Source organism: Phoenix dactylifera, chromosome 2, assembly GCF_051530095.1.
Source record: "Phoenix dactylifera cultivar Ajwa chromosome 2, Ajwa_hap1_PhDact_Kaust_v1.1, whole genome shotgun sequence".
Lineage (NCBI taxonomy): Eukaryota > Viridiplantae > Streptophyta > Magnoliopsida > Arecales > Arecaceae > Phoenix > Phoenix dactylifera.
In genome coordinates, this window is record NC_143191.1 from 38,116,819 (window position 1) to 38,130,192 (window position 13,374).

Below are 13,374 nucleotides of genomic sequence, written 5' to 3' on the forward strand. Positions count from 1 at the left end.
CTGATTATGTCCTGTGGGCTAAGAAGGTGAGCAGGTAAATGGGCAGAGTAGTCTAAAGGGTGTAACCTGTGAAAAACATGGATATGGGAAGGATTGTGAACTAATGAGCAGGTAATGCTTTGCATCAGTACTCGTAGTGGTCGAAGATTTTGTTCAGAAGTTTAAGACCATGGCATCTTAGTTGTAACATCTGAAGTTATGTCGATCTTCCAGTTCAAAATAGGGGTGTGCTTTAGCATGACTGTGTTCAAGTATGCACAGGGTCGATGCTAACTGGATTATCGGTTCAAGCAGTCACAGGGAGCGAAGCTCAATCCAGGCAATCTCCTCCAGCTTTCCAAATACTTACTGCTTTCTCCAGCCCGAGGGCTACAGCTTGGGTGCTGAACTGTGATGTTTGTCTCTTTTTTTCGTTCCAAGGCTTCTCCTCACCTTTGCAAGTCTTATCCTTCGCACGTGTTTCAATGTTAATTTCAGTGGATTCTCTAACAACGTTATCCTCGATTTTGGTAGCTCTTGCTTTTTTTAGTCGTCATTTCTGTGCCAACTTTACTAGTTTTCATGATACAACCATCTTGTATGTTTTTCAGATTATGCCTCTGTTCTATCTGCTTAGGATTATTCATTCTACTGGTAAATTGTCGGCTGTACTGTTGTTTTTCTTTACAACTAGGGATTATTTGCATATTTAAAAGTTTTTGTGATCTTCTAGGAATCTTGGAATATGAATTGCTTGCACTAGGAATAGTGGATTTAATTTTCTGGCAAGATCGAAGCTTAATTTACATCTCTTTCTACCAGTCATTGGATGCACTCATGTACTTGTGTTTGTCTTTTCTCTTTTTCAACCAGAATATACTTTAGAATATAGACTGTCTTGGTTCTCCAAATCTGTCATCCTAACGCTGGCTTCACAAGTTCGTTGTTTGGTATTTACGTGGTTCGGTATTTCACGGGGACGTCATGCATCCAGTTTCTAGGGATGAAGCGCAGTGCGAGCTATACCATGCTTCAAGCCTCCAATTCTACCACCACCACCTCTCCCTGTCTCTCTTGCCCAGCTCTTCCAATCATTGCCACCACAACTGCTGCCACCATTGGGTGGCATAAAAGAATATGGGGAGTGCTCATGGCTTCAAGAAAGTACCACGAGCTAACTAAAGGAAGAAGTACTAGATTGGATCAGGAAAGGAGTAAGAGACACTACAGCAGCAGCAGCAGCAGGAGGAGGAAAAAAAAAAAAAAACTGACACTTTTTAATGCATATACCGACACTTATAAAGTGTTCGTATTTTTATTGCCGACGCTTTCTAAAGCGTTGTAAAAGCGTCGACAATGTAAGTGTCGAAATTTTAATTACTGACGTCTTGTAAAAGCGTTGCTTTTAAGCATCGACAGTTGCTTCTTTTAACAACGCTTTAAAGCGTTAGAGTTATTTTTTAAAATAAAATTATTTTAACAAATTTTAAAATTTTGTTCATATTATCAAATATGATTACATTTACATTGTCGATTTACATTTACAATGGATTCAAAAACATAAAAAAATACACATAAAAAACTCCTAAATAAATAGTCTATGAGGTATCTTGGGGTCAATGGCATCATCATAATCATATCTATGAGTAGATGAAGTATCACGAACCTACAAGAAAAAAATAGAAAGTTTAGAAGTTAAGAATACGAAAATCATTAAGCTCATACAAAAATACATGATAATTATGTAAAATTTTCAAATAGTTGTAGTTATTTGTCTAAGGAGGGACAAACCTATGCAACATAGATGCAATCTGGTCAAGCCGAGCTTTCAAAGATTGTATCTTTGTTTGATAGCTCTGCGTCATATGCTCTATCCTTGTATGATGCCTCTGCCTCATCTTCTCTATTGCTGCCTTCAGTCTACAAACTTCTAAATGCTACTACCTTGTTGGACATCTTGTGTATTTCTGCTCACTATAGATAATTAAATGGGGGTAAATCCAACACCATAACCCCTCACTCGACTATAACGCTCCGGGCCCATCAATTCGGCGAACATCTGAGCTTCGACACGACTGGTCTTATTCGATGATGATGCCACCTCGGTGGGTGTGAGTCATTCTATAGAACTCCACCCCACCAAGCTCCCTTCCATGCTCTTCCATCTACAACAAATAGTATATTGGCAAGCTATATATTATGATACATGATATATGATAAGTTTTAAGAATTGTAAAGAGTTTCAAAAAAACTTATGAATTCATCTCTACGCCTCGCATAACTCTTCGAGCCTAAAGTGTGAGAAACTGACTAAGATGCTCGTACAACTCTACTAATGTCAGAATATATCTGCCAAAAAAAGTAAACAATTTAATATATTGGATGTATATATTTGCAATCTATATTAATAATAAATACAATATAAAGTACTAAGAGAATATACATAACTTGTATTCTTTCGAAAAACTAGTAGTGAACAAGCTCCCTTCACTGATAAGGGTATACATCAGGAGGACAAACACGAGCAATTTCCTCCACCATCACACCCTCGCCCTTGTAGTTCGTCTTCAACTTCGTCATATATTATTTCCATTTGCGGTTGAGGGACTTTAACACCTAATCATAGCTCTCTAAAGAGAGCACAAACTTACTCTATATTAAACTAAAGAATGTTATAACAATGTTAAATTGAAAATTAAAATTATGACGGCAAGTAAATTAACGTATCTTCTCTTGGTTAAATCCTTTGCCTATCACACAGCTCTTTCACTCTCACTGCGCGTGATTCGCGATCCTCGTTACAAACAATATCAAATTCAATTCTTTACCTATACAACTCTAAGAAGTTCAACTTTACATGAAAAAAGCATATCGTTTTACTTTTCATAGTTGAGCGGGTACAACTGACCCTTACGTGCAACCGATCCTAAAAAAATTGATAAAACGCTTCGAGTCCTCTTGACGGGATGCCCCAGTTCGTTGCATTGGATGACGTCTTCTTACCCTCATGAGTTGCCACACTTCCCTTGCTTGAGTGGGTCCCCGTCTCGTCCTCACTCTCCTCTGTCCATCTATGAAGATGTAATAAAATATGCATTAAAACATTGAAGGCAAATGAATTAAAATAATTAGACTGCAACAAAACTTAATATATAAACTTTCAATTAAATTATCCTGGATCTACAAGTCATCTACTTCATTCAACAAGTCATGCTCGTCTTCTTTATGTTTTTTCTATCGTAAAGATCTATATATTCGGCCCAGCTCTTGGTTAACATTTTCACTATGGTATAAAATACAGTCATTCGGATAACTATGTATCTTTCGTATCTAAGATCTAATTGTTGTACTATTTTTTGGCTTCATTAGAAAATAATGACAAAGTAACACCTTTCGGAAATGCATCCTTTAATAATTGAAGCAGCATAGTGAAAGCTTGCGAGACCATCCATTCAAATATTTCAAATGGAATAAATGCACAAGAAAAGAAATCTTCATAAAATTCTTACAACCCGAATATAATTTTTAATTACAATCTTTTAGTAAGTTATGATACCGAGCTGTGTCATCAGAATGTATAGGTTCTTCAATATGCATAGAATTAGTAACTATTCGCTCATTATGTATTGCAGTTGCTTCTTGTACTCTATTAAAATCTGTTAAATTTCTAATATTATGTTCAAGAGTATCTCTGAGTAAGCCCGTTATATCATCTTTTCCTACAGAATTTTTTTTCGGATTACTGGATCCAAAACTAGAAGTGTGTTCTATATATGAAGGTTGGTTACATGAAGATGACAATATGGACTTTCTATGAAATACCCATTTAGTATAACCTTTTAGAAAACCATTCCACACCAAATATTCTTCAACAATTTTTGGAGCGAGAGAAGAACAATTTACATATTTTTGACATGGACAGAAAATCTTTCCATTCATGTTAGATTTCTCAAAAACAAATTTAATAAAATTTTGAACTTCTTTCAAATATTCGTTGCTAGATCTCGACTTATTTAACCAACTTTTGTCCATTATATTAGAATAATGATTGAATTGCAACTTGACTACAAAAGATAATAAAATTAGACACTAAGTGAAAAATTGTGCAGCAATCTAGCAAAATCAACATATAATCTAGAGTTTTTTATGGTCATTTTTTTTTAAAACAGTAGCTAGACTTTTATTGTCATAATAGCTAAGCATCAAGATGTCCTGACACTAGTATCTTTTTTTTAAAAAAAAACATAAGAACGTGTTGTATAGAGCAAGAAAATCCATAAGTATATGCACCCATATTGATATGAAGTAAAATTTTAGGTAGGATATCACCAAGTAAATATTTTGGCACTTCACTTGGAGTGTGCTGATGCATTAAAACAATCATATTTGGCACTTCCAAATGTGGAGAACTAAAAGGCCTTCCGGTATGGAGTTAAAAAATATGAGCAATGCCTCAAGTCGGGGTAGGACAATGCCAAGTAGAACAATGCTTTAAGTAAGCAAAGAAAATCACCTGGAGATAGGACGCATGGTTGAGATCGACAATCGGCTGGAGGAGGGCGGGCGGTCAGAGCTTCCGTCGCTAACACCGTGGATTGGCGCGGGCGGGCGGCGGGGGGGGGGGGGGGGGGGTCTGTGCAGGAGGAGGAGGAGGAGAAGAATAGGAGGAAGTTGGCCAAGGAGAGGAGGCTAGCAGAGGGGGGAGGAATGGCGGAGAGAGGCGATTTGGGGCTGAGATGGTGAAAGGGCTGAGGAGGGGGGCAGTCAGGGTGGGTTAGAGATTTGGGGTTGATGGAGGGGGTCGGAGGGGGAGGAGGAGAAAGAGATGCGGTGGAGAGAGACGGAGGTGGGTAATTTGGGGCTGAGATAGTGAAAGGGGTTGAGAAGGGGGGTGGTCGGGGTGAATTAAGAATTTGGGGCTGATGGAGGAGGTCGGTGTGGGGTGGGGGGAGATAAATGGAGAGCGTTGTCGAATTTTGGCTTCCGCCAATGCTTATAAGCATCGGTAATTGACGGCTTCCAACGATGTTAAGAAAAGCGTTGGCGGAGCCCTTTATTTTTCAATGCTTCTAAAAAGTGTTGGAAAGGTTTGTCGCTCGAGGAGAAATTGTCAACGTCTCTATCTAGCATCGGCAATACAGAGTCGGAAATTTGCCAATTTCCTGTAGTGAGAGGACAATGGGGGTCTCCTTCGGAGGATCCCCTGGCGGGGTTTAGTCTTTGTTGCAACTTTTGCTGCCTCCCTTCTGATGGTCTGTGCTATTATGGCTTGTGTAGAAGAGAAACCATCTTCTATGAGAATATGATGACATTGTTACCACCAGCACCAGAAGTAGCAGCCTAGACATTAGAATTGAAAGTCAATCAAACAATGTAATGGATTTGGAGGTTGGTGGTCACAACCAATATGGTGGTGGTAATGGTGTGGGTGGCAGTGGTGGTGAAAGATGTGGAGGTGGTTGCGGCGGTGGAGATGGTGGGGGTTATGGATGGGGAAGAGCTGGTGGTGGTGTGGAGGTGACTGCGGCATGTAGAACAGCAAGCTATCTAGAGCAGATTAATTGTGTCGATTTAAGATTTATAACAAACACTAATTAAATCAACTAAAAATAGTGGAAGAAAAAATTGGGAGGACAAAAGCTAAATTTATTCAAAAAAGGCCAAAATAATATGCCTAACTTACAAGAAGCCTCATGAAAAGTCTTCCTACAACAAAAAAATATCTTGCCAAAACTCTCCTTCTCTCTCTCTCTCTCTCTCTCTCTCTCTCTCTCTCTCTCTCATGCCAATACACCAAAGGGGGGGCGCTAGAAGGTCTCTTTAAAAAAAGCATAGCGGGAGGTTTAGTTCTACCAAACTTCAGACACCACACCCATTGCAAGACAAAATATAGTTCCATTACAAGATTAGTTTTATATAGTTCACAGTGACTCTAACAACAGCAACGGCAATAGCAATGACAGTGGTGGAGATGGTGGTAGTGGTGCTTGGGGTGGCGATGGCCTTAATGATAATAGTGGTACCAATGGTGGCGGCAAAGACATTAGAAGTGACAATAGTGGCGGCAACGGCAATATTATTGATAGTGGTAAAGATAGTGATGCTGGTAATAGTAGCAAAGATAATGGTAGTAAACATGGTAGTGGTAACGACAAAAGATGAAAAGATAGTAGCGATGGTGGTAGTGGCAGTGGTAGTAATAGTGGTCGCAAAAAAGAAAGTGGCAGCAGTAGCAGTAATGACCATGGTGCTGGGGGTGGTAGAGATTGGTAATTGTAAAAAAGGTGGTAGTGATGGTGGTCATGGCAAATATGGTGCCTGCAGTGTCCATCGGTATAGGCAGGGGAGGTTATGGTGGTATGGAAAAACAAGGAGCGGTCGCCATATTCACACGCATGGTATATTCCTATACGAAGTCTGGTTGACGTCTGAAGGTAATAATAGAACTGAGAAAAAGCTCTGTTCTGTGGTATGGAATTATGTAGGTTTCCTAGGTATATCTCTATAGATCATTGGCAAAGTGATGATCAAAGTCTAGAATATGAAGCAGATATTTGGTTTTCTGGGTATGGAGAGTAGTGCTGAGTTGTGGTTCCAAATTTCCAGTGGATTGGCTATCTACAAAATTAAGTTGGATGTCACTGACATATCAAATAAAATTGTCTTCCTGCCAATCAATTGTAGTAAGAAAATTTATAATAAATGTGATTTTTAAAGAAAATATCCAGCAATAAAATGAATTACTCATTGCACTTTATTCATTTATTTAATTATTTATTTTACTGGCAACAAGATCTGCTATTCAGTAACTACACAGGACGCTCCATGTAACTCGCCAAAGATTCAAAATCCAGTACATGAAGCAGCTCCTGAGTATCCGTTCCATGGACTGCCAATTCTGATCAAGCTCCTGGATTATACATATATGAAGCTATTCGGTCTAAAGCCTTTGAAAGATAAGGATCCAACTAATGGACCTTGACGTTCTGGATGCTAGAGAGAACGCTTCTAGACTCGTAATCTGGCAATAACTAGAAATAAAATCAAATCACTCCTTTTGCATGCCCAACGAAAGGTGTAGTTAGTTTCTTTCTTCTCCTAGTCTTTCGCCCTGTGGCATTGACGGCTGTTAATTATTGTTCCGACAGGATTCAATGGCTTACCGATCGAGTGTCGTGTGAGCCTCTACTGTGTAGAAACTAGAAAGAAATGAAGGGCCGCGAGCCTCGCTTTGTGCTTGATTCCAACACCAATCACTCTTATAACACCCTGCTTAAATACCGGCCAAAGAATTCTTCCCCTTTAAATTAGTATGGACCTAGTCTCCCGCCATCAACTTCTCAACATACCAACCCTTCCTTCTGACTCAGCCCCCGTCTTTTCTCTTCCTCCTCATCTCTCTCTTCTTCCGAGCTCGTGATGGTTCGCATTAAGCTCCTTCTGACTCAGCCCACGTCTTTGCACCATACTTTCTCGCACACTTGCACTTCGTTTACAAGAAAATTTGCAACCAAAGCGCAACATTAGAATTTAGATTTTTAGAGCTACCTATCTTGATATGCTATGTTTCCCAAGGCGCCATGAGGCATCGGCAAGTTCAGATTTACATTTTGCAGCATCAACTTTTGAAATTTGTTTCTTAGAATACCATGTTTTAATGCAACACGCCAGTGGTTGGAATCGATATGCCCAGTGCCAAATTTTCAGGTTTGCTGAAACAGAAATCGATAATGAAAGCCTGGAAATCAAAAGAATGATCAGAGATTAGAAGAGCGGAGGAAAAGAACAGCCCAGAAAGATGGCATCAAATCAAGCACACAATCCATCGAAGAAGGCGATCCGCAGCCCGGGAGGAGGTGCTGGCTCTCAGAGCAGCCGGAACACGACCGGGCAGACGGTGAAGTTCGCCAGGAGGACGTCAAGCGGACGGTATGTGAGCCTCTCAAGGGAGGATATCGACATGTCGGGCGAGCTGTCGGGGGACTACACGAACTACACGGTCCAGATTCCGCCGACGCCGGACAACCAGCCAATGGATGGAACGGAGGCGCAATCCGTGGCGATGAAGGCCGAGGAGCAGTACGTGTCGAACTCGCTCTTCACTGGGGGATTCAACAGCGTCACGAGGGCACACCTCATGGACAAGGTGATCGATTCGGAGGTGAGCCACCCCCAGATGGCCGGCGCCAAAGGCTCCAAGTGCGCCATGCCTGCCTGCGATGGCAAGGTCATGCGGGACGAGCGGGGGGAGGACATCGATCCTTGTGAATGCAGGTATATACGCCTCCTCCTCCTTTGCTTCTTGCTTTTGGCTAAAGAGCGCTTCGGTATATCCTGCGATGAAGAGTTCTTGAAGAAGCATGAACGCCACGTACGATGTCAGGTTCAAGATATGCAGAGACTGCTACATGGATGCCCAGAAGGACGGAGGCGCATGCCCTGGCTGCAAGGAGCCCTACAAGATAGGAGACCTCGAGGACGATGTGCCCGACTTCAGCGCCGGCGCCCTCCCTCTCCCCGCCCCCGGCAATGCCAAGGCCGACGGCCGCATGTCGGTGATGAACTCGAGCAAGTCGCTGCTGATGCGGAGCCAGACGGGCGAGTTCGACCACAATCGCTGGCTGTTCGAGACCAAGGGAACCTACGGCTACGGCAACGCCTTCTGGCCCAAGGACGGCATCTACGAAGATGACATCGACGAGGGCATCGGCGACGGCATCCCCGACACCACGGACAAGCCTTGGAAGCCCCTCACTAGAAAAATTCCGATGCCCGCTGCCGTCATCAGCCCTTACAGGTTGGTGTTCTGTAGATATATATATATATATATATAGTTGCGAAAATGTTGTCGTCGTCTCAGTTACCTATTATATATATATACATGCTTGTGCCTCTAATTAGAAGAAGAAGGGGCTGGGGTTCTTGCTGTTTTTAATGACTCAGGCTGCTTATATTTGGTCGGCTGGTCGCCCTCTTCTTCTTCCTGGGGTGGAGAGTGAAGCATCCAAATGAAGAAGCGATGTGGCTTTGGGGAATGTCGATTGTGTGCGAGATTTGGTTCGCCTTCTCGTGGCTGCTCGATGTGCTCCCCAAGCTGCGCCCGATTAACAGGGAGACGAACCTGTCGGTCCTCAAGGACAAGTTCGAGACGCCGTCCCCGGACAACCCCAACGGGCGGTCTGACCTCCCCGGAGTCGATGTCTTCGTGTCGACAGCCGACCCGGAGAAGGAGCCCCCGCTTGTCACTGCGAACACCATCCTATCAATCCTGGCCGTGGACTACCCGGTGGAGAAGCTAGCATGCTACGTATCAGATGATGGAGGGGCTCTCCTCACCTTCGAGGCCATGGCGGAGGCTGCCAGCTTTGCGAACATCTGGGTTCCCTTCTGCCGGAAGCATGACGTCGAGCCGAGGAACCCGGACAGTTACTTCAACGTGAAGGGCGATCCGACCAAGAACAAGCGGCGGACGGACTTCGTGAAGGATCGGAGGAAGGTGAAGAGGGAGTACGACGAGTTCAAGGTGAGGGTCAATGGACTGCCGGATTCCATCCGGAGGCGGTCCGAGGCGTTCAATGCCCGGGAGGAGATGAAGATGTTGAAGCACATGAGGGAGGGCGGCGGCGACCCGCTCGAGCCGATCAAGGTCCAGAAAGCCACGTGGATGGCCGACGGGACACACTGGCCTGGGACCTGGGCCATTTCCTCCCCCGAGCACTCCAAAGGAGATCATGCCGGCATCCTCCAGGTGAATTAATTGGCTCATTTCCTCCGGCTGCAGCCGAATACTGAGATTTTTATTGGATTTAACCGCCCGCCGCCGCAGGTGATGCTGAAGCCGCCCTCAGCTGATCCACTGTTCGGGCTGCCGGACGAGGAGCAGATGATCGACTTCAGCGACGTGGACATCCGGCTGCCGATGATGGTGTACGTGTCGCGGGAGAAGCGGCCAGGGTACGACCACAACAAGAAGGCAGGGGCGATGAACGCGCTGGTGCGTGCGTCGGCCGTCATGTCCAATGGCCCCTTCATCCTCAACCTGGACTGCGACCACTACATCCACAATTGCCAGGCCATCCGCGAGGGGATGTGCTTCATGATGGACCGCGGCGGCGAGCGCATCTGCTACATCCAGTTCCCCCAGCGGTTCGAGGGCATCGACCCCTCCGACCGCTACGCCAACCACAACACCGTCTTCTTCGACGGCAACATGCGCGCCCTGGATGGAATCCAGGTATCCGGCCGCCATGCCACGGCTGCTTTGGTTCATCATCATAATCTAGCTAGCCATTAGTGGTATTATAATTGAAACATGCATGATTGCAGGGCCCAGTGTACGTGGGAACTGGCTGCATGTTCCGGCGGTTTGCGTTGTATGGATTCGACCCTCCAAGTACGGTGGAGTACAAAGGGTGGTTCATCAAGAAAGGAAGGAAAGATATGTATCCCGCGGACGCGGAGGCGGAGACGCAGTCATTGAGGGCGGAGGATTTTGACGGGGAGCTCAATGCAGCCCTCATGCCTAAGCGCTTCGGCAACTCGGAAGCCCTTGCGGAGTCCATTCCGATCGCCGAGTTCCAGGGCCGGCCGCTCGCAGATCACCCAGGGATCAAGTATGGCCGCCCACCCGGTGCCCTCAGGGTCCCTCGCCCAACCCTCGATCCTCACACCGTTGCCGAGGCTGTCTCGGTCATTTCCTGCTGGTTCGTGTGTTTTCTGATGTTTTCTGGCTCGTCGTTTTCTGGACTCCGTTGACACATCGGTGCAGGTACGAGGACAAGACGGAGTGGGGAGACCGCGTGGGGTGGATCTACGGGTCGGTGACGGAGGACGTCGTGACGGGGTTCAGGATGCACAACCGGGGGTGGCGGTCCGTGTACTGCGTCACCAAGCGCGACGCCTTCCGAGGGTCGGCCCCCATCAACCTGACGGACCGGCTGCACCAGGTGCTCCGCTGGGCCACCGGCTCCGTGGAGATCTTCTTCTCACGCAACAACGCCCTCCTCGCCTCCTCCCGGCTCAAGTTCCTCCAGCGCATCGCCTACCTCAACGTCGGCATCTACCCATTCACCTCCATCTTCCTCCTCGTCTACTGCTTCCTCCCCGCCCTCTCCCTCTTCACCGGCCACTTCATCGTCCAGACCCTCAGCGTCGCCTTCCTCGTCTACCTCCTGATCATCACCGTCTTCCTCATCTGCATCGCCATTCTGGAGGTCAAGTGGTCCGGCGTCGGCCTGGAGGAGTTCTGGCGGAACGAGCAGTTCTGGCTCATCTCCGGCACCAGCGCCCACCTCTACGCCGTCGTCCAAGGCCTCCTCAAGGTCATTGCTGGGATCGAGATCTCCTTCACCCTCACCTCCAAATCGGCGGGGGACGACGCGGAGGACATCTATGCCGACCTCTACATCGTCAGGTGGACGTCGCTCATGATACCGCCCATCACCATCATGATGGTGAACATCATCGCGATTGCTTTCGGGTTTGCCAGGACCGTGTACAGCGAGGTGCCCAACTGGAGCAAGCTCATGGGAGGGGCTTTCTTCAGCTTCTGGGTGCTCGCCCATCTCTACCCCTTCGCCAAGGGATTGATGGGAAGACGAGGGAAGACACCCACCATTGTGTTCGTGTGGTCAGGGCTGATAGCCATCACCCTGTCCCTGCTTTGGATTTCGATCAGCCCACCCCAGGGCGGGGGGGCGGCAGCGGCAGGTGCAACCTTTCAGTTTCCATGAATCCCATTCGTAGCGTGGAGCTTTTTCCATCTCTTTGCTCTGTTCTGAAAGAAATGGACGAACCATCGCAGATCGATGGGCTTTCGATCGTTGTTTTGCGTCGGAGATGGTCAGGATTGGATCGCAGCAAATGAAATATTTTTTTAGATCAGCATGGATGATTTTGCCCGCTACAGATCAGATCAGGGGAACACTTAGGAAAACTCTCTGTGAACAATTTATTGATTTTGTACTCCTCGTTCCAGAGTTTTTGCTTTTACGAAGCATAGGGTATGCATGTATATTCTTTTCCCCTCCTTTTGAAGGTCTATTAATGTAAGATTGTAACTATGAAGACATCTTTTTCTAGACTTCTTGGGGTCGGCAAGCATCTGGTATGTGAAATAATACTGCAGGTAATCTATTGTGGCGTAGAGGGAACTAGACCTGTGAGTTGCACGCACAGCACTAGCGAAGGTAAAACATTAGTCAGTAAAACGGATCACAAGAAATTGGCTTATATCCATTCTGCCCATTTTACCTGCACCTCTAAAATTAATTTTATATTATCTATAATATTATATAAACATTATAGTATGATAATCAATAAATTACACATATCGTTCCTAACATAAAAATATTATTATCTTTTATTACTATAATGTTATGCAATGTAAGAATAAATCTATAATATCTAAATATAACATGATAACTATTGATAAGATTATTAGATTATAACAATATTAGTATTACTATATTATTTTAAGAATATAAAATAGTATAATAGTGTAAAATAATATCATTGTTTTATTATTTAATATCAATGTAATCTTTTAAAATATTGATATTATGGTGTCAAATATATCACCATACAACATATGTATGTTATGTTTGTAAAATACTATAATATACTTGAAGTTTTTGCCACTTCAAAAATTAATAATTTGTTTCAATTTCAGTCTATTTCAAAAATTTTGACAGCCAAATAAAATTTGACATAAAAACCTAGCGTAGATATATGCTCCCGCCAAATGCCGCTTCAAGGTACATAATAATTTACATTTCGCACCTTTTTCATTCCTGGTTCCACCCCGCAGCTGAACTCATGCATAAGCTGGACAGCACCAGTTTTAGTTCAAAGCGCAAAGAAAATAATAGCCCAACATGTAGAATAATACTAGAAGTCTGTAATTTATCAAAAAAAGACTGGTTAACCAAGAAACTAGACATTTGGAGGTTGAAGACTACACTCCACTTCAAGAACGATCTCACCGATTACATGCCCAAAGAACTTTGCAAGGGTTTGATCCCTCATTTCACGAACAAGTTGGGTTATCCACCCTCCACCACACTCAAACCGCGTTTGAGGTTAATAAATTTTGTTAAAACTAGCCTGAGGTTACTCATCCTGAAGTCCCACCGTTATGACACAATCATCTAGCATATAACTTACTAAAGTAGATTCGAATTGCATCTTCATCTACCATCAAATTGACATCTCATTCAACAGCCATCAAGACCCATCAAACTCAATATATTGACTGTATTTAAGACCGCTATTTAGTTATAACGAAGTTCCTCGACCTACAGCTATCGCATTCAAACGGATTAAACCACAGGTCCTACCACATCAATCCCTTCAAAGCAAACCCCTCGGGCATCAGAAGAAACACAATCCCAGAGA

At 44.5% G+C, this 13,374-nt stretch overlaps 1 protein-coding gene and 1 long non-coding RNA gene across 2 annotated transcripts; one reads left to right on the plus strand and one right to left on the minus strand.

Annotated features, from left to right (window-relative positions):
• Positions 1 to 1,450: 1,450 nt before the first annotated feature.
• LOC113463481 (uncharacterized) lies at positions 1,451 to 1,901 on the minus strand. Its single transcript, XR_003387770.3, has 2 exons — positions 1,771 to 1,901; positions 1,451 to 1,645 (listed from the first exon to the last, which is right to left on the minus strand). It is a non-coding gene; the product is annotated as an uncharacterized LOC113463481 (long non-coding RNA).
• A 5,876-nt stretch (positions 1,902 to 7,777) lies between these two features.
• On the plus strand, positions 7,778 to 11,819 carry CSLD4 (cellulose synthase like D4). Its single transcript, XM_026808997.4, has 6 exons — positions 7,778 to 8,253; positions 8,363 to 8,776; positions 8,923 to 9,727; positions 9,806 to 10,213; positions 10,306 to 10,682; positions 10,748 to 11,819. The coding sequence occupies exons 1-6, from the start codon at positions 7,778 to 7,780 to the stop codon at positions 11,709 to 11,711; spliced, it is 3,444 nt and encodes a 1,147-aa protein (XP_026664798.1). The 3' UTR covers positions 11,712 to 11,819.
• Positions 11,820 to 13,374: the final 1,555 nt, after the last annotated feature.

Coding starts and splice junctions, on each gene's coding strand:
- CSLD4 (XM_026808997.4), top strand. CDS start 7,778: ATGGCATCAAATCAAGCACACAATCCATCGAAGAAGGCGATCCGCAGC. Junction 8,777..8,922: donor GCCGTCATCAGCCCTTACAG/GTTGGTGTTCTG, acceptor TTAATGACTCAG/GCTGCTTATATTTGGTCGGC. Junction 9,728..9,805: donor ATCATGCCGGCATCCTCCAG/GTGAATTAATTG, acceptor CCGCCGCCGCAG/GTGATGCTGAAGCCGCCCTC.